The following is a 24,876-nucleotide window of genomic DNA, read 5'->3' as shown; positions in this document are numbered from 1 at the left end:
GGCTAATGGCTAACCTCTACCCAACATAATAATTTAGATTTTAGAAAAGTGTTCGGGAACTCCGATTGCATGGACGATGAAGCACGTTCAACATTTCTGAAGTAAACTTATAAATTAGTTAACTTAATAAATTTCATAAATGAATGGAAGTACTTAATACTGATGATTAATAACAATTTAGAAAATAATTTTACGAATACTCAATATAAGCATTAAATTATGAATAAGTATTGTTTACATAAATTATAATAAATTTTGTAGCCGGAGTTGGTACAAATTTATTCTTTATGACAAATTTTTTTTTAATAAAACCCCAAAATTCAATGTTAGGAGGGGTTCAACTCAGATGCTTTTTTTTTTTAATTTTTTTTTTGTGTGAAAAGCTATGGATTTTTTAAAAGAAAATTACAAAAACTGAGCCCTCCAAAATATAATCCTGCACCCACAAATTGCTATTTTAGTTATATGTTGCTCACCTGGATTCCTCATCAAGATACGGTACATTGTCGAAATTCTGTCGAATATCACTTAGACCTTAGAGGAAATTATTGATGACGTGATAAAATATCTGAAAGCAAAATAAAAAACATATTGCAGCAGATAGATACAAATTGATGCAACGTAAGCAAGCAAATTTTGAAACAATGGACAAATTCTATTGCGAATTTAAAATGTTAGCCGAGGAGGACAAAATCTACGATATGAAAACAGAGAGTTGGTTGGCTACTCTGATAATTTGCAGAGACAAGGATGAAAGTGTTTGCCAAAACCTTTTAGGAAAAACTCCTCAACTCAATTTGAAAGACACAAGGTAAGGTGAAACGGGCAGGTGCTATCAAGACAGCTTACACGATCCGGTTTTGAAGGGTGTAAATTGAATTTTGAGAACTGACGTAGAGGTTATGGAAGAAGGAGGAATCAAAATCGTGGCAGATTATGGATGAGGAGTGAAGAGAACCTCTGTGGAAAGTGTGATTTTAAGGCTTCTCATCAATTTGGAAGACCCTGGCCTGTAATGGAGGGCGCTTGCTGGAACGGTAAAGAAAAGGGCATTATTGTAGAGCTAAACATTTTAGCTCTACAATAATCAATTCTGTTTGTAAATGTGAGCTGAACAAACTCCCAATTGACATACTGGACGCCAGTGGGGAATTGGAAACAAAAATGATGTATGTGATAGCGGTGCAATGGCTTCTATTGCTGGTCTACGAGTTTATAAAGAATTAGACTAAGCATAAATCAAACCAGAGCCACTCTTAAAATTGTTGGTGGAAGTCGTATAAAGGGGTGAGTTAAAATTTAGATTTGTAAATCGTCAACACAAGGAGATTGTGTATTTCGTCAACGATATTGACCAAGATGTAATGTTTATCTCTCAGCATGCATGCAAGGGATTCGGAATTTTACACCCAGATTTTCCTCGACCTCTGAAACCGGAATGGATAAATCAGTCGTTAGTGAATGATTTGTTAAATGCACCTGAATTTACCTGAATGATTTGATAGATGAGTTGTCAGACGTATTTGCCTGCAAGGAAGAGTTGAGGGCAATAAAGTTTTCCTCCTATGAGAATTATTGTTTCAAAGGTATGCCAAAGTGATAGTTTGAAAAGACTCCAGTTCACTCATCAAGGAGGTAGAAAGACATAGAAACGTCCACACAGAGAGACACGCATGGCTGAGTCATCCGATAAGAATATCAAGATACTTCTTAATAAGTGTGGCCCCCGATAGAACAACTCAGAATAATTTCGTGATGGGTCATTACAGTACCTAAATACGCCTCCTTGTTGGGAACTTTAAGTCAATTAAGTCATTGATGGCCAAAATTTAAGATCCCATATCCCAACACATGAGTCTGTAGTTGATTCATTGCAAAGAGAGATAATAAAGGTCACACATTATTATGATGGATCATCAAAAGATTTACCCGTACTTGAGGTTGGTAAGAAAGTACGTATTCGTAATAGCGTAGCAAAGAGGTGGGATATCATCTGAAGAATAATGAATATAGGAGCTATAAGGTTCAGATCGAGAATGGAATAACGTATTGGAGGATTTGTAAGTTTATACGCCTATTTCTTTAAGAGAAGGGGATTTTTGTAGATTGACGGATGTAGTATATGTGAAAATAAACATGAGCAATGTACCCACATTTAAATCCCGTTCATATCACTTTTATTATTATATATAGAATGTACTGTTGAATATAGAGCATAATAAAAGGATGATGTCGTTGCATATTCATTTATAATATATTGAATGTTCTGTACAACTCTACCTTCCTACCTTTTAGATTCATATATCCTGATGTTTATCAAATAATTGATTTACCTAGAGTCTTTTCATGACTTTTGCCGCCTCCCCCTGCTTTCACCTCCCACATTCCTTCCTCAAGTTACTCCCATTCACATCTGCAGCCCTCTATTTAATCTCTATTGAGTTCCTCTAAAACAAAGTCTAAATATAAAATAATAAAAATATACATGAGACAGAGGGAGTTATATATTCATGTATAATTATTGGAAATTTGATGCAGATAAGTCCCGGTAGGGGGCGCTTCTTACTTGTTTTTTTCCATTTCCTATGGTTATTTCATATACCTGTATGTAAGAGATTCCATTTGAAAGCATACCTTTCTCTCTCTCTCTCTCTTTTTAGGATTAGAGACACTTTTTCAAACATACATAATGTCAATACGTTGCTAGGATATACCAGACACTTAGTAGTGACTTATAGGACTCTCCGAAACATTAACTCAATTTGAACAACCAATAGTCGAAATATACTTTTAAAAAATAACAAAGTGATTGTCTTTCTAAACAACATTATCCATAACATTGTTTCATCTTGTAGATGTATATATTTGATTTAAAGACATGAGAAATTAACTTTATATACTGCTTTTACAAATAAAATACTCAATGAATCGCTACGTCACACTTCAAAGACTCGGAGACGGGACTTATGGCTCTGTTTTGTTAGGACAACGCGTGGATACTGGTGAAAAGGTAAAAAACAAACAAACTATCTTTGTGGGACATTAAAAGCATTCAAAATTCCTATTCTATTACAACCAACACTGAATAATATTCTAATAAATAAATAATTACTATACGACTATAACTTTTTGACTCGTCAAAAGAATGAGTTATAGCCTTCATATTTTGTACCCCTTGCATCATCATCATATCAAATCATAATGATGGAGTCCAAATGCGTGATTATTTTATTGGAAGGTCAACATAAAAACAATGTAAAACAAAAATTTGGAAGAGTAGAAAATCTCTAGTATTACGTATTTACTTCATGTATACAAACTACCACTTTTTATAGAGCTATTTGAGTGATTTATGGCCAACTATTTCAAAAAAGTGGGCTGAAAAAAGATACCAAAGTACTTTAGCTAAACTGAAAACTTTTATTTGACTTAAGAGACTTAGTTGGGGTCCCATATGGGCCTTTCAATCATACAATCAATTCATTTCTGATTCTTCTTTGTGATGATGAACTTTGTTTACATTAAATGCAATTTGAGGCGCATATAAAAGGCTACTAAAATAAAATGATGACAGAAATCAACAAATATTCGTTCAAGAATATAAATTTAAAGTAAAATCAATCCAGCTTGCGTTTATGTTGACGACCCATATATAAGTAATTGATGATATAAAAAAATAACTTAACCTATAAATATTTTCGTTTTTTATCTTAACTCTTTCAAAAAATTGTGTGGAAGGGTTTTGATTGTTTTTTTTTGTTGGTAGTTAATCAAATGTGTTAATAAGCCAATGCATTCCACTTGATTGATTACTTATTTTGCTTAGTATACGAACGTGATCAAATCTGCTTTTATCTCTACCTTGAAAGCTTTTTGATTCGAAACCTTTTATATATAATATGCATTTTAGTGATCAATTCTACTCTTTTGAAAATGTTTTTTTTTTGTATTCTAGAACCAACTTGTAGCTCCTTATATATAATTATAAATAGATAATACATTATCTATTTATAATCCATCGATAATGTATTTATTCGGAATGAATATACTCTTGGCACAGATCATACTCTGATGATATCTCAACTGACTCCCCTTTCGTAAATAATGTCTATGCTTAATCAGCAGTTCCCAACCTTCCTAGTGCTGTCACCCCTTGACAACATTTGCCACGTTGCAGTTACCCGAAGGGTAAAATTAGTTGTGTGGATACTCATTTATTTCATTTTTAGAGTTAAGTAGTATTAGGCTTTATACTACTAATATGACTTCTTATTCCAATTGTAAACATATTCAGCTCCATGTATAACGCGAAGAATATCTTTGGCTGTGAGGAGAAGCAACTCTTCGGCAATGGTGTGAGGTTTCTTGGCTTCAGCAATTATGAGAGCCACCAAATATGAAGTTTCAATAGCTGCACATATTTTGCTGACGGTTTTTGCTGCAAAACGAAGCCTGTTTTTTTTTTAATCATCAGCTTTGTTCTTAAAATACTGGACATCCTTTCCTGCAAATTCAGGATGTCTAGCATTAAAATGGTGTTCCATTTTGTAGGGCTTCATAGAATCCGCAGACATAATTTCTTTGCAAATGATACATTGTGCCTTCTCAATTCCTGCTTTAACTATGAAAGTTAATCCAAGCTTTAAAATTTTCTCACTATATCTCATTTTACTAATACCGGTCATGGAGAAGTTTGAAATTTTGCTAAACATTTGAGTTTACTTGACTACTATAATTAGAGAATATTAATATTAACGTTAGAAGACAGGCCAGGACATTCAGTATCATACAACAACTTTTGAGAAGACCTAAGATAACCCCATTTGGGGCTGCGACCCACAGGTTCGAAATCACTTTTATAGAACAATTTTTTTTTACAATATTTGTGTTGATTTACGGTCTGTAAATTAATTTGTGTCTGAGATCTCTTATCTTTTCTTAAGATAATTTTCACTTTGGAATTTTAAATACATATACGCCTCACATTCGAAAGTACCTTATTGATCTTTTTTTACTTTTATATTAATAATGATCAAAATTATATGGTTCCGTTAAAAGTAAATTATTTCATAAATTATTTATATATGCACAGTTTTACCTGGAAAGACGGAAAAAGAGGCATGGCTTTTGCAAGGCCTATCAAGGAAAACCTTCCAAAAATGTATAATTTGAAGTTCTATTTATTCAAACATAGAAAATCAATATACCCGAAAGAATTTTTTTGACTCAATATGATACTATAATCCAGGGGCTCTAAACAGTTTTTGAATTTGAAACATCTCATAGGCCCCACTAAGGAAACATTGGCTTTAACTTTAATTATATATGAAGTAATATTAATATTATAAAAGTAATTTACGTTTGAATATTTTTATTTTAGCACAATAAAACTCTAATGATTGTAATTTTCCCGTGAATTTTGAGCTATCTTTTTAAAGTTTCCTTCCGGACTGATTGTGGCAACTCTCATTATCTGATCCAAGTGCTCCTAATTGAGTTTAGTACGATATTTATTTTTCACAGAGAAAACAGTCTCGCCTCCTTAATAATATTACATATAGAAACAATAGAAAACTAAAATCGGTCGTTGGATATATTTGACAAGTGAGTAATTCAGTGTGGAAGTAACGTCAATTGATATTAAGGCAGGTGAAATAAAAACAAGGATATTATTGAGCACCTGTAGAAACAATATTCACCGACTACGATATTATTTGGTAGCCTTGGCATAAAAAACGAAATTAGTCTAATTATACTAACGCTTTTATTAGTATTAAATCATTTTAGTGGGTATTATGAAATGCTTGTGTAGAATCTCTGCGATAGTTAATCAATATCTTGAGAAGATAACATTAATCAAAGGGTCAGGCTACATACCCCTAAAGTTAATTTAAAAACTAGGCCAATGAAAGTATTTATGGTTAAAAATAACTCTGAACGAAGATAGTAGCGAATTACTATAATCCCGGATATTTCATAGGATCAGATAGATCAATTTTTGATTTTTTGCTCATAGATAAATTAGATGATTGGCTTCAACTCATATGTAAAAAAATCCTCCTCTAATTGTTCCCTTGAGTAATAATAAATAATAATCCAAAATTTTGCCTTATTTTCTTCCCAATTTTAATGTTTATTCCGAATAACTATATCTACATATAAAGTATATGTAGATATAATTATTGACTTACTATTATATTCAAAAGCTTCACTAACTAATTACATTCCAGAAAAAAAAAATCAATATAAATAATTGAGCTTCAGAATCATCTTCCTTCCTTTGGCCCTCAGATCAATATTTCTGCCATAAATGCGAGGAAATGACTCTTGTACAAAAAGAAAAAAAGAGAAATACAATCCTGTTGTTTACATACAAAATAACGAATAACTAGTTGGATATAGCAAAAGCAAATTCAGCTGTATTAAATCAAATTTCCAATTTTTTTTTCTAAATATTATTATTAATAAGAGTCTATTATTTCTTTGGAATCTCTTATTTCTTAACTTGATTTGCTAACCTGTGCGTAATTTGGCTATAAATTGGACAATCATATTTTTTTTGATACCATTGTTAGTGTTGGATCGTTCCTTGGACTTTCTTTTCTTTTCTTCTAATCTGTCCACTCTTTCTTTTCTACTAATTAGTCTGAACCGAACGAGTTAACAGAGTTGAAATGTTTAAAGAAATACCTTAAAAAGTAAGAAAAGGAAAAACGGTAGTTTTTCCTTTTCTGATCATTACTTATTGGTCGCCTTGGTATTAGCATCTTTCTCTGACGTGAGCATTATTGTCTATCAATAAAAAAAATTCTTATAACAATGCTTAATAAAATGAATATACGAGTATATGAATTTAAATACAATTACCAGGCCAACCGTTATTATTTAAAAAATGTCTTTCAATGTATTGAAGTCCATGGCAGGATCCTGAGTGAATCAGGAAACTAATTTATTAACTATTAATTGAAACTCAAAGAATATGTTTTATTCATTGCATCTGATATCAGAATTGATGGTGAGCTCCGGGCAGTGGCAGAAGCCGCTACAGACCCTCTGGATGTACTCGGTGCTCATCGAGCCCAGCCCTTGTTGAAATATATCTTCGGAACGTGAGTGCTGTTGTGGCGTTTCCTGCAGGCCTTGGACTCCACGTGCGTCAAGATGGAATAGTCTAAGAGGTTGAGGTCTGGGCCTTACTGCAGTAAGAAGTCATTTGCCCAGAAATGCAAGTTAGCCTGGAGCCACACTTTTTTTTGTGTGTGGGATTGACAAATCCTCCATATTGTTGGGACACATGGGAGAAATTCCAAAGAGGAATTTATCTTGTCATGTCAGCAATTGAGGAATTCGGTTTTTTTCTTGACGAACGATTACGGTAGTTGACAGATACGGAGGGCTTCCTGTCTACTCCTGGAGAATGTTTGAGATTCTTCCCGACTTTCAACTGCATGGAAACATTGTATATGGTCTTCTTTGAGACTCCAGTCTTCTCCCAGATGACCTTCTGGGACAATCCCGTGCGGAGGAGTGCTGCGATATCAAAACTCTTCTCGTACTTTGTGCTCATTGTAGTATTTTTCTTAGCAATCAACAGCTGATTATGTGTTTTATAGTATGGTTCATCGGAACATTGTAAAAAAATCACTTTAAACCTCTCAAAAGTTGCATAATAGAGATTAGAAAATAATAACAGTTTGTACGGCATATTGTTTTCCTCAAATAATTCCTTCTCTCTAACATGCTTTAATAAAGTACTCTGTCCCCCAAGATAAGCTCTGTGGATGGAGGCTAACGGTTCATGGATGGAGGCTAACGGTTCATCATTGGACTTTACCACTTATGAAGACTAATTAATTATTAGTCTAAAAAAAGTTATAGAGTGAAAAATCAATTAATTTGCAATTGGCGAATGGGCATGTAATTAAAGTTGCTCATAAGTAATGTATTGCCTAATATTAATCATATTTAGTAATGACTAAAATATGCAGAGAGGAGAAAGGTAGTCAGAATATAACAACAACATTCTCTTTTATCTTTATAATTGGATTAAAAGTTTCGATAAATCATAAGTACTACTCGTCAAAATTACTCTTATAATTACTAAAATAACTTTCCTTATACTATATTTTTACACATATGTTCCTTTGTATTTTATATTATTGAGGCTTAGATTTAGACTGAACGTTCTTTTCTGTTTGATCTTAAAACATTTCCAGACGGATTCGGATGGATATGTTTGGTCGAAACTGCCATCTCTGACCGTTTACGGAAATTAAATCGTATCAAAATTTTGACTGATTTTCTCCTCTATCCTCATTTGTATGCAAAGCATTTGTGAACAGCGCTCAAAATTCATGAACAGGAGCACACTCATTGTTTTAAATAACAAGCGAGAAAGGGGTTACGCTCGCCATTTTAGAAGAACGATAAAATCCCTCGAATTTTCACTCATTTTTATAAATTCATTTATTAAGGCTCAAAAATAATCTTTATTACATTAATTCAAATATAAAGTATGGGGTATTGAATTTCGGTCTAGGGTCTGAAATTGTGGTCCAAACCCACAAAATTGTTCTGAATCGGTCTACAAAAATCCCTTGAGACTGAAAAAAAAAAAAATATATAAATATATCCACCCCAGACCTCAACTCAACACTTGACTTTTACCCTTGAAAAAAAGAAGTAGATAATATAATTGCAATTAATATTTTACGATAGACCATTTTAATTTATTGCAATACTATCAGACAGCCATTCATAATTTCTCAAAAAGATCTAAATGGTTTTTATTAACCTTCAAGATGTCATATTTTTTTAAAGTTTTATACCCATACAATTAAATTCCTCTCGAGTATTGACTATTCTGTACCAGTCAGATGAATTAATAATTAATTACAAAATCAAAACACTGGATACAAAGCCTGTTTACAAATATATGTTATTTGTTTCTGTCCGAAAAACAATGTTTTAATTCATATGGAAATGCCTACAGGGGTTTTAAGTCAAAAAATGCTGGGTTGTGTAAATTTTTTAAAAAGAGATTTCTTTTGAAAAGGTACTTACACCGGGTTATACAAAAGTTTCGACCTCTTTTTTAACCTTCTATTAGTGAACATAATACAATCCAGCCGAGATACATAAAAATGTTTCTTATTCTTTTGAACCTACATTTGATCGCCAATATTTTTTAGCATGCCCCTGAAACATTAAATCCGTTGAAATATAATTTTTGTGCATATTTATAGTGCTTTATTCAGGAAACATTCGTATAATTTAGTAATTTTTAATCAAAGTTAATGGAATTTAATTAACAGTTTTGTTTAAAAGATTGTTTTTCCTTCTGATTTCTTTGATTATTCTTTTTTTTTTCAATGTAAAGCAATGTACAACGGAAGTAACAAAATAATTATATTGTTGCTATTATTTTAACTAATCCTTGCAACCTCGTCAAAAATTTATGGGTATTAATTTCATACCCAAAATTTGCATATAGTAATGAATATTTACTATCAGAATAACAAATATATGTTGTTAAGATTATTTCAAATAAGATATTTTTTTCAATGGTGTATACTCTTACAAGTATTTTTAGCATATTAATTCATATTTAAATCGTTCAACTTTTTTTAAGTACATTTTATTTATGTTTTATTTTTTTACCCAGTTCACTAACTGCGTCAAAAAACGGATGTTCACTAACTGAGAGTTAAATTCTATTCTGTGCCCTATTTTTCAACTACACTTTTATAATAGCGTTCTTGTTTTTATTTTATGATTATTTTTTTTAGCAAACAAATATTTATTTACATGACTAAAAATGACTTTCTTTTTATTTGGGCAAAAATCGACCATTTTTCCTTTTTTTTTTTAAATCCTCCCCCTAACAGGCAGCCCCGTGCCTTGTGAATTTTCCTTTATAAACTTTTGTTATAGGACTCATCAAAAGAGAAATTTTATTTTATATGTATAATATTATGCCAAACATTGTTTTTTCTTCTAAAAACGTTCTTCATTTTAATTCAATGAAGATTCATTAATAATTTATCAACAGTTTCGAGAGTGCTGTTACTAGGGCACTGGCCATGGATAAGCATATATTTTTTTAATGCACAAATATCTGAGTCATGAGGGCTTTTACATTTAGCTTCTGCACAGCTTTTGAAACACGCAATCGGACATTTAGGGTTATTATTGCAAAAGAAGTATACAGGTTACGATATATTGATATATTTTTCATCAATGGGTTCCATTTTGTTGTAATAATGTTTGGTGTGATAATAATAAAAAAATTAATTTCTCAAAGCCAGGAGTGTTCTGAGATATACAAAAAATATGAGGTCGACTGATTTTATAAGATATAAAAATTATTGTTCGTAATAATAGTTATGTATTTGTAACACAAATATTAAAATATAAAAGACAAAAACATAAACAAACGTAACAGTGCAGAGGAAAAAAAACAAAGCAAGTGTCACACAAAAAAAAGAATTCACTAAAAATCCCTTGTGGTCAGCCTCACTTCCCTGGCGAAAGCCAGATAATTGACCCTTAATAAAAACTAAGCTTAAAAATGTTAATCTTTGGTTTTGGTAGGTAGAGGGTGTTTTGAGTGGAGAGTTTCGTTTTGTGGACAGATAGCCTTTATTTAATATCCAAGTTAGGGATATATTTTTTTGCTTAATATTTTTGTTTAGTGTGATCATATCTTAAATTGCTCGTCTATGTGACAAAGTGATGAGGCCAAGTCATAGGATTTTGTATTCGTGGTTCTTGTTATCTCACGATGAAGCAAAAAACAACACAAACCTGACTAGCACCTTTTCTAAGGAATCAATTAATTACTTTCTTGAAGGATTCCAGATCTCAGATCCGTATATTAAAATGGGAAGGACATAAGGTTTATATAGTTTTACGATAAACAAAAGGTCACAAGTTTTGAAGATTCTTTTAATCATTCCCAGGATACAATTGGCCTTTGTTAAAATGTATTGAATATGCCTCATAAATTTCTAATAACAAAAGATGTAGATTCTTAAGACAAAGTACTAATCCACCACCTAAAGACTTGGGTGGATAAACTCTTTTTTTGGAGAACGGAAGCTTTTAAAATACTTAGAATACACTTATTAATATTTATAAGCATTCTCTAAGTTACACTTCAGTTCATACATTTGGTATAGACATCGTCGACAGAGTTTAAATCAGAACATATGATTTCCGTATCATCCACGTATAAGAATGTATCTTCTTAAAAATTATCTACTAAGTCATAAATGTAAATGTCAACACTTATAACTGTGCCTGTAGAGTCAAAGTGAGGAGCCTGAGTCGAAGTCGTAGTTGAAGTTCCATGATTCTAAATAGTTTGAGGGCTTAATAAAGATTCAAAAATAATCTGTGATTCAATCTTCTGTTTTATTGTTTTAACATAAACTCTTAAAATTGTTATTATCATAAACAAATGGGCCAAAATAGGTGGAATAATAGATTAAGCAACAAGATGGGTGGGGGGAGTACTTACTTAATGATCCACCCTATCCTTAAATTACAATCCATATTATTTTTTATTGAACCCCATATTTCACAATAATTTCAACTAGTTGGTGTTGGAGTCAAATAATTTTAAATAGTAGGAGTCAAATAATATACAAATGTCGAATCGGAGTCCTAAAAAAACCCCTCCAACTTCACAACCATGTTTACACAACTCACCAACAAATCACAAAGTCTAAAATTATCGATCGACATCTGAGAAATTTCTGTCCATATACCAAGTGGGATTTGTCTTGATGTCTTTTCTCTCGCAGTTGATTCCTGCTAATCTAATAAAACATATTGATAACGTAGCTGCTTTTCTCTTAAACATTCGTCAAATTGACATAGTTACCATTTCATATTTCGATTTTTTAACATATCCGTTTTCATGTACTCATTGTTTTAAATAACAAGCAGAAACACGCTCATTGTTTTGGAAGAGTGATAAAACCACTCTAATTTTCGCTCACTGATATAAGTTTGTATAATTTTTCTGTTTCTACCTCCTATGAAATAACATCAAAAATTTGAGGGATAAAGAATAATTTTAAAAATTGGAAGAATAGAAAGTTGAAGTCTATATCTCAAAATATGCTAAAATCTTTTTTTCCATGCTGTATCTGTGATTCTCTGCGATTTTCCGTTGACGAATTTGGCTCATATTTAACAAGATCATAACTTAGTAAAGGGTATAATATCTCTGTTATATTCTTGGTAGAGTCATTAGTCGCTCAACATTTTGGACTTTGTTAAGAAAATGAATCACATGATAGAAATACACGTTAGATGAAATTTATTCCATAGCCTATTATTTTTGTGAATTGTACATTTTAATTTTCAAAGACACACCCTTAGCCTCAATCCAAGTCTCCGCTCGATGACAACAGGCCTTGAAAGATTATATAAAGGGTGATTCAAAACGAGCGGTTTCTTCCAGTAGGGATTTTTTGACAGGCGCGCGCGAGTTCTGTCAAATTCATACATAATTTTACCCAGTATTGTTTTACAATTATTCATGGAAAGATACAACAACGTGTACAATTTGTTCAATTGTACTAGGAAAATCAGCGTTCTGTGAAAGAAGTTTTTTGTAAATCACGCCCAACTTATGGTCCGCATAATCGACATTCAGAATCCACAATTCGCAGAATAATCAAAAAATTTGAAGGGGCAGCAACTTGCTGGGACGCTCCGTCGTCTGGTAGGTCACGTACAGCTCGCAGTGTAGAAAATATTTCAGCCGTAGCCGAGAGTGTAGCCGAAGATCGTGAAGAATCGATTCACCAACTTTAACAGACTTTTTGGTACCTCGAATTGAAGCACATGTCTTCACGATATTTGGTTTCAACAAGACGGTGCTCTTGCAACACAGCGCGTGTAACAATGGACTTATTGGGACATTTTTTTGGTGAGCAATTAATTTCACGTTTTGGCCCAGTGAATTGGCCACCAAGATCGTGTGATATCACACCTTTGGACTTTTTTCTTTGGAGGCTACGTAAAAGCAAAAGTCTATGTGGATAAACCAGCGACGATTAAAGCATTGGAACCAAATATTGAGCGATTTATTCGTGAGATTCCGGTCACAATGCTCGAATGCGTCATCGAAAATTGGCGCGAAAGAATGGACCATTTAAAGACCAGTTGCGGCCAACATATGAAAGGGATTATTTTCTAGAAATAATTGTGAAGGATTGTTTTTTCGGTTCATAATAAATTTTTGACCAATATATAATATTTTATGTGTTTTATTTCTACAATCCAAAAACCGCTCATTTTGAATCACCCTTTATATTTATAAGTCTTTTCTTTTTTGTATCATCACATATGGAATCAAACAGATCAGTTGGAAATTGAGCAAGTAGACGAAAAAAATAACCAATCCTGTTTCTATGATATTCTTTTTTGAACCTCCGAGCTCGTTAAGAGTCTATATTCTTAAATTGAAATAAAATCCACTTTCCCTACTCACTTTTTTATATCTATTTTCCTTCGTATTTCTCTCTCTGTCTCTTTCTACATCCCTCCCTCTGTCACTTTTCTTCTAACTTATTTCTTTGTTTCTATGTCCCTCTATTTAGCAATACAACCCTGGCACATTCTGCTTGTATATAATTTTTGGGGCTAAGCACTCCAAACGAGGAAAGATAGCAACGCCGCCTGGTCACATCTCTTTCTTTCTAGATCTGGTAGACTCTAAGTTTTTGCTGACAAGGTGGGAAGAGGCACCGGCCTAAGTAAATATTTATTTTCCTTTGTCAAAGTGGCTTCTGATACTTTTAGCTCTCTAGATAATTATCTTATTGAAGTTTGTGGATTTTGAGACGTCCTAGATTTACCAGAATTAACAAGACTAGAGCTCTCCAAGGCAGTGGCTTCCGTTTTATGTTGCCAAATACTTTATACTTGTGGCAAATTACATATCAATTTCTGTTAAAACCATACCTAATATTTAATTTTTTTTAAAACCATGAGTGCTGCAAACAGTATTTACTGATTTAATATGGATTAATATAAATTTCATCGATCTTCTACTTGATAATTAACTTATTCCATTATTTATATACTTAAGTATATGAAGTAAAACGATTGAAATATGTAGTTTGCAATATCGATTAGTACGATAAAGATAATGTGATAACTTATACTGTTTTACAAATTTAGAATTTAACCAAATGTTCCATATTTTATGAGCGCTTTAGATACCAACAACAACTTATGTATCCCTTTCGTGACGGCTACTTTGAGTAAAGGATTTTTTGTCTGAAATTTCTGACAAGCACTTTACTTTGGCCTCATTCAAAAACTAAAATTAATAAACTTATAAAAATTCCCAGATGTTTATGTTTATTTTTTAAAGACAGAATAAACTCCGTTCACGTAAAAATAAATTGTTGATGACATCAGTTTTATTTCAAACATGAGAACAACGACGTCATATAAAGTTAAAACCATAATTGTACAACTTATAAGCCAGGAATGGAGAGAAAATTGAACTATACATAGATTGAGAACGCCAAATTAGAACCTTGATTTGAAAACAGTTTGGACAGAAATATGAGTTCAAATTGTTCTAGAAAAAAATGACATATAGAAAAAAAACGAGTCTCCACAATCTCTCAGATCGCAACTTATTTTTAATGTTTATTTTTTTCCCTTAACGGATTGTATAAGAGATATTTCGTTTTTAATTTCCAACCATTTTTTGTGGGAGACGATATATCTCGTCTAAAAAAAAGAAAGAAATATTAGTTATTATGACGTAACACGCCGGAGAACCTCAACATATATATTGTCCAAATAAGACCAAGAGAGAAAGTCGTGAGAGGAGATTTAAAGAATGTATAATGATTTAATTAGATGATCATTAGTGAGGAAAATCCTGTGTATAATGAGCATATCAAAAAAAAAAAAAAAAAAATCAACATGCTATCTCTATCAATTTGAAGAATGTTTCGGAGAAGAGAAAGAATAATGATCATGACATTTGATTAGATCAGTTACAATCAGCTGTAACATGGGAGGAAGGAAAAAAGGATATAAAGAAGGACATTTGCTAAAATTACTCTGATATCGATCCCCAATTCTACTCTGAGTCCAACAAGGACTCACAATTATAATTCTAGAATAAATCCTCTGGGGTTCACTCTGTCTTTTATGAGCACACACAAATGTTCAAATAGGTTTTAAGTATAATTAAATCTATTTAGGAAGGGATCTTCACTACTCAAGAATTAAATGAAAATAATAACCCCTAAATAAAAGTTAATAATTCATTCTTTAGATTACCAATTCCAAAAAGGGACCAACGAAAAAACCAAACAAAAAAAAAACCCGGTTGAATACAAATTACACCTCTTATAAACCTACAAAACGCCTTATATTAACAAAAGAGATTGAGGGTGAGTCATAACTCAACATTAGCTAATTTATGAGAGGAAAAATTTCAGCAAATTTAAAGTTGGGATTCGAATGCTTCAAAGGTTGTAATGTTCCAATGGAAAATAACGAGTCCTCAATATATCAAGGATGGGACTACAAAGAGGAAGGGAGTTCCTAAACTTCAGGGACTATTTGATCCATCTAACTCATGATCATGATGACTTTGTCGGATATTTATGAAAGGGATTCATATTGTTTTATAGATATATTCTTCGTAGAAGATCAATCAATTCACTGATCCAAAGGTCTTGGAATTCATCATGATTCTTGTCGGTTTTGATGACCCCTCCACAAGTTCAAATATTGACAGATGCTATCCGGATCTTTGGGAATAAGGGATACAATATGTACATCATATTATGCCCGGTATGGTTGTTTATCAAAAAAATAATGTTGTTTTTCTCTAATTTGTTTGCCTAAGAAACAATCCGTTAAGGGATATTTTTTTTAAGAATTGAACTGAACTAATCTTATAATAAATACAAGTTGAGGTCGAAAATAATTATTTTAATGTAAAAACCTTTCCTTTTTTTTTTGAAACCAAAAGCAAATGATTACCAAGAAAACGGCTTTATTGTATGCACTGAACTGTAATGAAAATGAGAAAGAAAAATGCTGGAGGCATTTAATGAGCAAATTCTAAAGCCTTTAAAAACTTAACAAACCCTTTGATGTAAAAAAAAAAAAAGGAAAGTCTTTATCATTTAAGTAAACAAATAAGTTCTTTGTATGTGCACTTATAAATTATATATATCCATACAAGGTGCACAAGCTATCAGAGCGTCACTTTAGCACGCTCTTTTAGGTAAACTCTGACCTTCCGGTACTTTTTTTTTGTCTGATAGCCTCTTCAAACTTGCACCAGTTTGAAAAAATATATCCAATAACGAATTCGTTATCGTAAATATTTGGAAAAGGCACGGAGTCCTCCTAAGAATCCACTTCAGGAAAGACAACAAAGTAATCACCTGATTGTGACCAAAGGGAAGCCCTGGATCAAACACGTTTGCCAATGGGAAGCCTTAAATGTGCGTCAGGATTCGGCTCTCTCCCACACTTGGAAAAAAAAAAGTCGCAAATAGTTTTAAGACAATTTGAACGACTTCATCTTACAGGACTTTTGGCTTCTAAATCTGAATCTAATGGATTTTTTTTTGTATGGAGTGCGATCGAAGAGGAAACCAACAGAACCCCCTCCAAAGACAAACTTATCATTATTTGGATCACCAAGGGACCAAGTAGAGTACTTGCACTTTTGCCCTCGTATAGAGACTTTAAATGGGACTAGAGGTAATTTGATTGAATGATATAAATCACAATCCATCGAGCCTAAAAATATGGTTACATTTTTTTAATGTGATATCTGGTTAGAGAGAAAAAGTGTTTGAAACAAAAAAAAAATCATTTTTGCCGTATGCTAGCTTATGCACCCTGTATCTAAAGTCCTTCAAAACTAAAAAAATAAAATTGCAAGGCAAGTTAATTCATTAAATATTCACATTCTTTTCCCGAACAAATCAATATTTCAAATATCAAATGTCAGGCTAGAACAACGTTACATCTTTATAAAAATAAAACATACCAAAAGTTGAATAAAAGCCTTTGAAATGAAAAGGAACTCAGGCAACTTTGAGGTCTGACCAACAAGAAAGGCTTATTTCCTAACTAAATGCTCATTTCGAATTTCCCACTTGGAAAACTGTTGGAATGACTTATGAGTACTTTTGTCTTACGAGAGCTCATTAATAAAAACAAAATAAAAAATATATATTTTGCACCCTGTATACAATTTCAATTTCATTTATATGATAACATTCTTATGGCTTAGATAAAAATATTTTTATGACATACAGTGTACCCAAAGACTTGTTGTCAAGTATTCTTGCAGAGAGACAATCTTTCTTTATTAATAAAGATAAATATTTACATCAAAGAGTAAATACACAAGTTCAATGATTTAAACTTTATTATTTGTCAATTGGATGCTGATATTTTATTTTTATAGTTGGAAGGGACGTTTCTCTTAATTTTTTCATTTTTAGAACAACAAAGTTTTTTGTCATACTGTTACTAAGTTTATTAGATATTAAACAAAAAAAAAATATATATATATAAATGAAGGATAGAAAAATACAACATTCTTTTGTGCACACTTTTATGCCCTTAACTCTATTTTATCACTTTTCCCTTTACGCCTCACCTCAGCCCTTGACATATATGTGACATACCAAATTTGGGAAAAGTATGTCTAAAGTACTTTGATTTTTTTTTTCAAAAATATCTCATTGAAAATGATGAAATCATAAAGAAATAAACTGGTTTTTTTTTTTCAGTTCGATTGAATAAATTTTTCTCATTATATAGTTTTTAGAATTTGATAATTACAATTTTTTTCACCTACATTTAAAAGAGCATTGAAGGATCGTAGTACGTGTTTTTAGTCCTCCATTTGTTTACATACTGTTTTAAAATCATCATGTTTAAAATGAAGAAAGAAAATAACTTTTTTAAAGCTACCTTGCTATCTTTTTAAATAATTCAATGTTTCTTTCAAAATCCTATGATCTACCATTTGTATAATCATTAGTAATAGAGCATGAGTGTTGTTTAATTATATAATTTGCTAAAGAAGGTGACAGAGAGTGGAGACAAAAATAATGGAATTTGAAAATTTGCTGTGTATATTTGATTTTTTTTGCAAAACATTTAACTTTATGAGAATAGCTATGGATTTTTGAAATTTCCCTCCAATTTTTGTCTGTAAACAGCTATGATTTTATTTTGAGATTTTTTTCAAGGAACAACAAAAGTCAATCCTATATTTCAATTATAAGAAGAATAGTCTATTTCTATTCAAAATATATATTTATTTACAACTACTTCATGTGTAATATTTAAGTTTACATTGAAGATTATTTTTCAAACTTTATTACAACTATTTTGTATAGAGAACAAAATTAAGTGTATTTCCAGTGGATTATAACTGGAATAGACATTTTTAATGCAATATGACCTTCATCAGCCTCAATGACACCCCCTATCGAATTTTTGAACGCCGCACAAACTATAGAACTATTATTCAATCATTGTTTGGAATTGCTCATGGCCTGAAGAAGAGTATTCTAATTCAACCAATTAGCATTCAGAAAATTGATTAGCAGAAAAGAAGCACCAACGTCGACAAGGTAATCTAGTTATATAAGTAAACAACAATCCTGCCTCATATACAACTTTATTCAACGGTTTAAGAGACAAAAAGAAGAGTCCCTCTAGTGTTATAATTTTGAAACACAACTCTCATCATCAACAATCAATATATATAGATCAAACTAATTTGTTCATAAACATTCTAGTTTAATTTTGTGCTTACAGGTCACATACTGAGTTATCCATTAAAATCTGAGAAATTGAATTTTAAACTTCAACAAGATATACATCTTTTATAAATTCATAATAGAATTTCAATAAAACTCCCTTAGCTGCAATGATGGATTCCAGGTAGTGGTTGAAGGCTTAGGACCCGCTGCAAATGTAGTTCTTTGTTATGGGGTGCCAGTGCTGGCTGACTGTAGCTTTGAGGGCCCCGGTGTTTGGATGATCCACACTGCAGGGCTTTCCCTCAATATCCACTCATAAGGTGCAGTCCAGGGGCCTTTAGGGAGGCCAAAAGTGTCCAAAATGAGTTCAAAAGAACTTAAAATACTCATTTAAAAGAGTTTTGCAATAGAGGGGATAAGTTTCTTTCATTGATGGTATCAAAAGTGGCCTCCCTACCCTCACAAGGCTCTTTTTACCCATGTTCTCTAGACAATCTTGCGAAAACACCAAAATCTCATACATGGGGCCTCATAGACTTGAAGGGATCGGCCTGAGTTGTTTTTTAACTCTTCCAAGTCCAGTCCTCTCCAACGTATTGGACTTGCTGTTGGTGTAGATGGTGGTTCTAGAGACGCCCAACTCCTTGGAGTGTGGTAGTTGAAATTCGTCCATCAAATTCAAGTCTCATTTTCTCGACTTGTACAGAAGCTAAAGGGCTCAGGTTTATTTTCTTTTTCGTAAATAATTGTCAATGTTTTAAAATAATATTTAATTTTATTTCGTGAAATATATAAAATTTGTAAGTATTCAAATTTCAATGAACCACCCGGTATGAAGTAAAAAAAAAGGATTTCATCCTTTTCCTAATTTTTGTTCAAGTTAGTTACATTAATAATTGCTTTTATGTTGATACCCCACATCAACTTTTGAGGTTTACCATGTTAAAACTGAAAGTAGAGTCTTCGTAATTACATACTAAAAATAGAGCACAATAGGTCCCCTTACCCCACTATTAATATTCCAGCCCTTTTTCTTCATACCTACTACATATTTTGTGTGCCCTAGATTCTGTATTATTCTGCCCCCTTGGTTGTTGTAGAGAATGATGATTATCCACCCCTCAGGCTAATCAGTCCCTGAAACGACAAATAACAATGTTGTTCGTGAATGTAATTATTTTGTATTTTTTTATGTTATGTAACAAAATGGAGTCGTCTTATCCATAAATAATAAACTTCCCATTCTGACATATGTGGTGCGTCAACCTAAAAACAATCTTGAATAAAAGTAAAAAAAAAGATACGAATAATTTTTTTTTATTATGTTACTCGTCAACACAAAAGCAACTTATCTCAAAAGTGACTCTGGATAACATTTATATTCTTCAATGAATTATCTTCTTTAACAGATGTTGAGAGAAAAGAAAGAATCAGAAGGATGGTTTTCGCCGGTTCAGGTTAAGCAGTTTTATCAGTCCCTGTCCCGTTTTTTTCATTTCACCGGTTTCGGCCTCGGTTCATATTTATCGGTCTTGGTTCCGGTACCGTTCATTTTCTATACAGCCTCTGTTTTGGTATCGGCCTCTTAAAACAAAGGGCACTGCTAGAAAATTTGGGCCAGGAAATTATACCCAAATTCTATCAGGGGCGCAAAAATGGAGGTTGCGTAAAACCATGAAGTAATTCATTTGAGGAGTAATAAATTCTTTAATTATAAGGGATTTTTTTATTTTGAAATCTATTACTAGGGTGATTAATAACGTTCAAATGACATTCATTTGCGAACAAGAATAGTTTTGAATAAATTTATGAATTATGTATCACAATAAAGATGACGTTTAAAAATAATACACAGTATAAGATTTGTTAACAATTAAATTTTAAAATCAAAATAATAATCTCTGCAACCCGCTGATTATTTATTAAAAATACTTAGGATTATCCTTTTTAGATGGTGACAAACAGTTTTCTGGCTAAGCTTTCGTTCATGAGATAGGTCGACAATTTCCATTATTTCTTCAACATATTTGACGTCCATATTACTAGAACAGAATCGTTGGGACCAACGCTTTACTGTTGCATTCGATACTCTATAAAAAGTACAGTTATTTTTGGGTGCCTGGATAGTGATACTGAAGACTATATCTAAGTATCATTTTTTCCTCTCATTTTAGAACTCTCTAACACACAACTAGCTTCACGAAACACAAAGCAGTTGAGGGACTTTTTTTTAAGCCTGTGCTTAACCTTTCAACATAATTCAAGGTTTTTTTTCTATCCGATGTATTTATTTTGGGTTATACCTCACTAAAGATATTTAGCAAAAAAAAAAAAGGCTAAATAATTTAAAAATAAATCGTGCAAAAGTCCGCTCACGTTAAAAAAATATATAAAATATACAGGGTGTTAACGATAAATTGGAACTACTTTAAACTTCATCCAGATCCATAATGTGGATATTTGGGGTTAAATCATACAAATATAAAAGGTTGCGTGAACAATACACTATAACTTTCACCAGAATGGTTTTGACAACAAACAATAGTCATCATGGAACAATCAAGGAGAGACGACATCCTCGAATTGGCTCGCACGAGATACAAGCCCTCTGCTATCTACAAGCTTCTTAACTACCCCAAGACCACGGTGTACCGGAATCTTCAATGCTAGGGAGGTTGAGGGGAAGGTCTGTTGCAAGGCCCACAGCATGAGAAGTGACCGAATCCGCACTCCCCGCTTCCTTGAAGGCCTCCGGAAGTCCATCAAGGCTTTGCCGGGGACTTCCTTGTCCAGGTTGGCCAAGAACCGTGGAGTGAGCAAGCAGCTGGTCTCCAAGGCTGTGAATGAGGACCTCAGGTACAGGTCATACCGAATGGCCGAACAACACATCCTCACGGCATCCATGAAGGCCACAAGGCTCACCATGCGTCTCCTCAATGACCTGAAGAGCCATGGAGGAAGAATAATCTTCTTCTCCGACGAGAAGAACTGGACTGTCGACAGAAGCTACAACGTCCAGAATGACAGGGAGCTTGCCAAGGAGAGAGAAAAGGTCCCTGCGGTCTTCACCACAAAGTTCCCGGCCTCCGTGATGACCCTGGGTGTCATCTGCAGAACCAGTGAGGTGATGTCTCCTTTCTTCTTCAATCCCAAGGAAAGGGTTAACGCGATAAGGTATTGCAAAGTCATGGAGAAGTTTGTCATCCCCAGGATGAAGGATACGGCCGCTGGTTGGGAGTTCACATTCCAATAAGACTCAGCGCCTGCACACATCGCCATGAGGACAATTAACCTCTTCAACTCCCACGACATCACTTTCTGGGATCGCAACACCTGGCCCTCCAACTCACCCTACCTCAATCCGTGCGATTACTACTGGCAGGGAAAGTTGGAGAGGGGGTGTGCAAGGTCAGCCACAAGAGCATCGCGGCCCTGAAGGGCTCCATTACGAGGGAGTGGAATGCTGTCGATTCTGCAGAAGTCATCAGGGTATGCAAATTCTTTAGGGACAGGATAGAGAAGATGGTGGCTGCTGAGGGAGGACATGTTGAATAAATTTATTGTTTAATATCATGTCTAACTTTTTCATATTAACAAATACACTCCAAATTCCATTTTTATCAAGCAGGTTGAATTTTAAGATAGTTCCAATTTATCGTGGACACCCTGTATGTTATGTCAAAGGATACGAAAATAATACAGATCATTCACCCTTAAAATCCAAAAGCATTTTGAAGTTCTCTTTCATCATAATGAATGATAGTCTTCTAACTCAATACGTGCTTCATTATAAATATGTAATTAATTATATATAATTATTGTATCCTTATTAAGTCCCTCCCTACACGATTGATTAAATTATAGGCATGGATGATTGAACGAAGAAATGTACCTTGATTTAAGGTAGATATACAAAATATCAATGTATTTGTCTTTTTCGTTTAAAGCTATGACAAATATTGACATAAGTAAGACTCATACCAACAATGAAAAAATAACAAAATCCGGAGGAGTTATGTATATGGTGTTGGATGTGGGTCAAATATCTTGAACCGGTCTGAAACCGAAATGGTTTTTGGTGGACCGAACTAATTAAAATCCTTAAAAGAAGTTCGCTCAAATCTTCTTTAAAAAATAATTCGGTCTGCGTTGGTCCAATTAAAAGGAGATCCAGACTAATTATCAACATGAATTGTTGAAGCCCTGCTCTATCGGTTCCAAAGAAAAATATGATCTGGCTCAGCCTTCCAAAAAAATTGGTTTGGATCGTTCTCATTTAGAATTATGTCTCGATCGATTCAATAGATAAATTGACCATGGCGTCATATGTGGTTCAAATGATGAACACGTAGAATTAATAACGTCATAATTAAAGTTATATGTGTTGAAAATCATATTTGTTAGACTATAAATCAGGAATGTAAGAAAATGAGCACATAGTATGAGATCGAAAAAAATCATTATATATCGAGTCCTTACATTCATTATATAACACAACCTCTCATACGAAGAAAAAAAAGTACTAGAAACCTGTTGGTAGTTAGCCAATAATTCCAAAATATAAAATTACTATTTAATAACTGTTAACTGTTCACAGCATAAAATAATTCAAATTGAACCATCAACCGTCAGAACCCTGGTAAGGAGAAAAAAACCAGACGAATCGAAAGTCATTGTATATTTTTGTGTCAGTGAGCTAACACTGTGATATATGGAGACTGAAGCAATCGGCCAACGATTTGAAAAGGATTCTATTTCGGTATATGTTCTGATATCGCAGTCTGGACCAAATCCCTCAAAAAAAATATAAAAAAATTACGTAAGACGAACCAAAAATAAATTCGGGTTCGAGCCAGGTTTCAACACTAGTATATGCACATAAAGTCAAGTATCCTTTACTACATACAATATAATCATGTACTTATAAATTGTTAACACGCAATTGAGAAAGAAACAAAGACAGAAAGAAAATGTAATAGTCATCATCAATCATTAAAGAAAGAAATAGGAGGGGATTGTTCTTTTTAAATTCTGTTTTCTTTTTCTATGACGAAAGACAAGCAATCCTTTTACGAAACTGCTGCCGACTTTCTTTATAATATAAAAAGCAGCACGTATTGTAACATCATTTGCCTTGTATCAGCAACAATATGTATTATAATCCTGGCTTTTGAGGGATATATCATTATTCCAAGTTAATTTTCAGCCTTTAGTGAAGCACGCAATTCTTTAATTGATCACAATACAAGAGTGTTTTACGTGACGTCATCATAGTTGATGTATGTCTTTTGGGCCAATTAACTGTAAATTCAATGTTTTTGGACATACTTTTTTGTCATCTTTGTCTTTTATGATGTCCTAAAATAGTTTTATACACTAATGCAAGTTTTGTCCACCATGTACCTTTATGGGCGGAATAAAATGTAAATTTTACGGGTTTTAGGTGTACCTTTTAGGTGTTCCAAATGATTATCCCACGTGACAATTCTCTGTTGTAAGCAGGGTGTTATTTCCTTAATTGTCAAATTTACACTATATTTTATTCCAACTATCAACTTTTCTGCATATTTACTCAAATATCAATGTTTTAAAGATTGAATGGTTGGAAATCACAGCTTTTGTAAAGCTGTGAATAATTTCACTGGCTACTGAAAAATAGTTATCTTAGTTGTGAAGAATGGGCTAACTAAAAAAAGGATTTTAGATGTGTTTTTTTGTACCTTTGGGAGGACAAGTTGGTTGGTACAATAAACGTAAGAAGTAGTGTTTATTTAACCCTAAAGTGATTTGTTCTGGAGAAATTTGGGTCAATATTTAGGTCCAGACTCTATTCTCGGATTTGTAGACCAAAATTAAAACGTTTTTAAATCCTGGATAGATACATTCGGTCTCAATGTATGTATGAGTAGTACCAAAAATATTATATATGCTACAAATTGAACACCATTTGAAGTTATTGTGCACATGTTCACAATTTTGAAGATTAGAAAAATGTTTGTTTCTGTCATTACGTTTTATTAAATTAGATGCAAGTAATTTTTTTCTTCAAAAAATCTATTATTTGAATTTCTTTTCCATTTTT

General features: G+C 32.8%; 1 protein-coding gene across 1 annotated transcript in view; it reads left to right on the top strand.

Moving 5' to 3' along the window:
• The first annotated feature begins 2,670 nt into the window (after positions 1 to 2,670).
• Positions 2,671 to 24,876, top strand: part of LOC121126413 (serine/threonine-protein kinase ICK) — a 36,624-nt gene continuing 14,418 nt past the window's right edge. The window contains exon 1 of the mRNA XM_040721737.2: positions 2,671 to 3,010. Coding sequence (XP_040577671.1) covers positions 2,924 to 3,010 — 87 coding nt within the window. The 5' untranslated portion in view covers positions 2,671 to 2,923. The remainder of the gene's footprint in view (positions 3,011 to 24,876) is intronic.

This window comes from Lepeophtheirus salmonis, chromosome 11 (genome assembly GCF_016086655.4).
Source record: "Lepeophtheirus salmonis chromosome 11, UVic_Lsal_1.4, whole genome shotgun sequence".
Classification (NCBI taxonomy): domain Eukaryota; kingdom Metazoa; phylum Arthropoda; class Copepoda; order Siphonostomatoida; family Caligidae; genus Lepeophtheirus; species Lepeophtheirus salmonis.
This window is presented reverse-complemented; position numbering and strand designations above follow the sequence as displayed.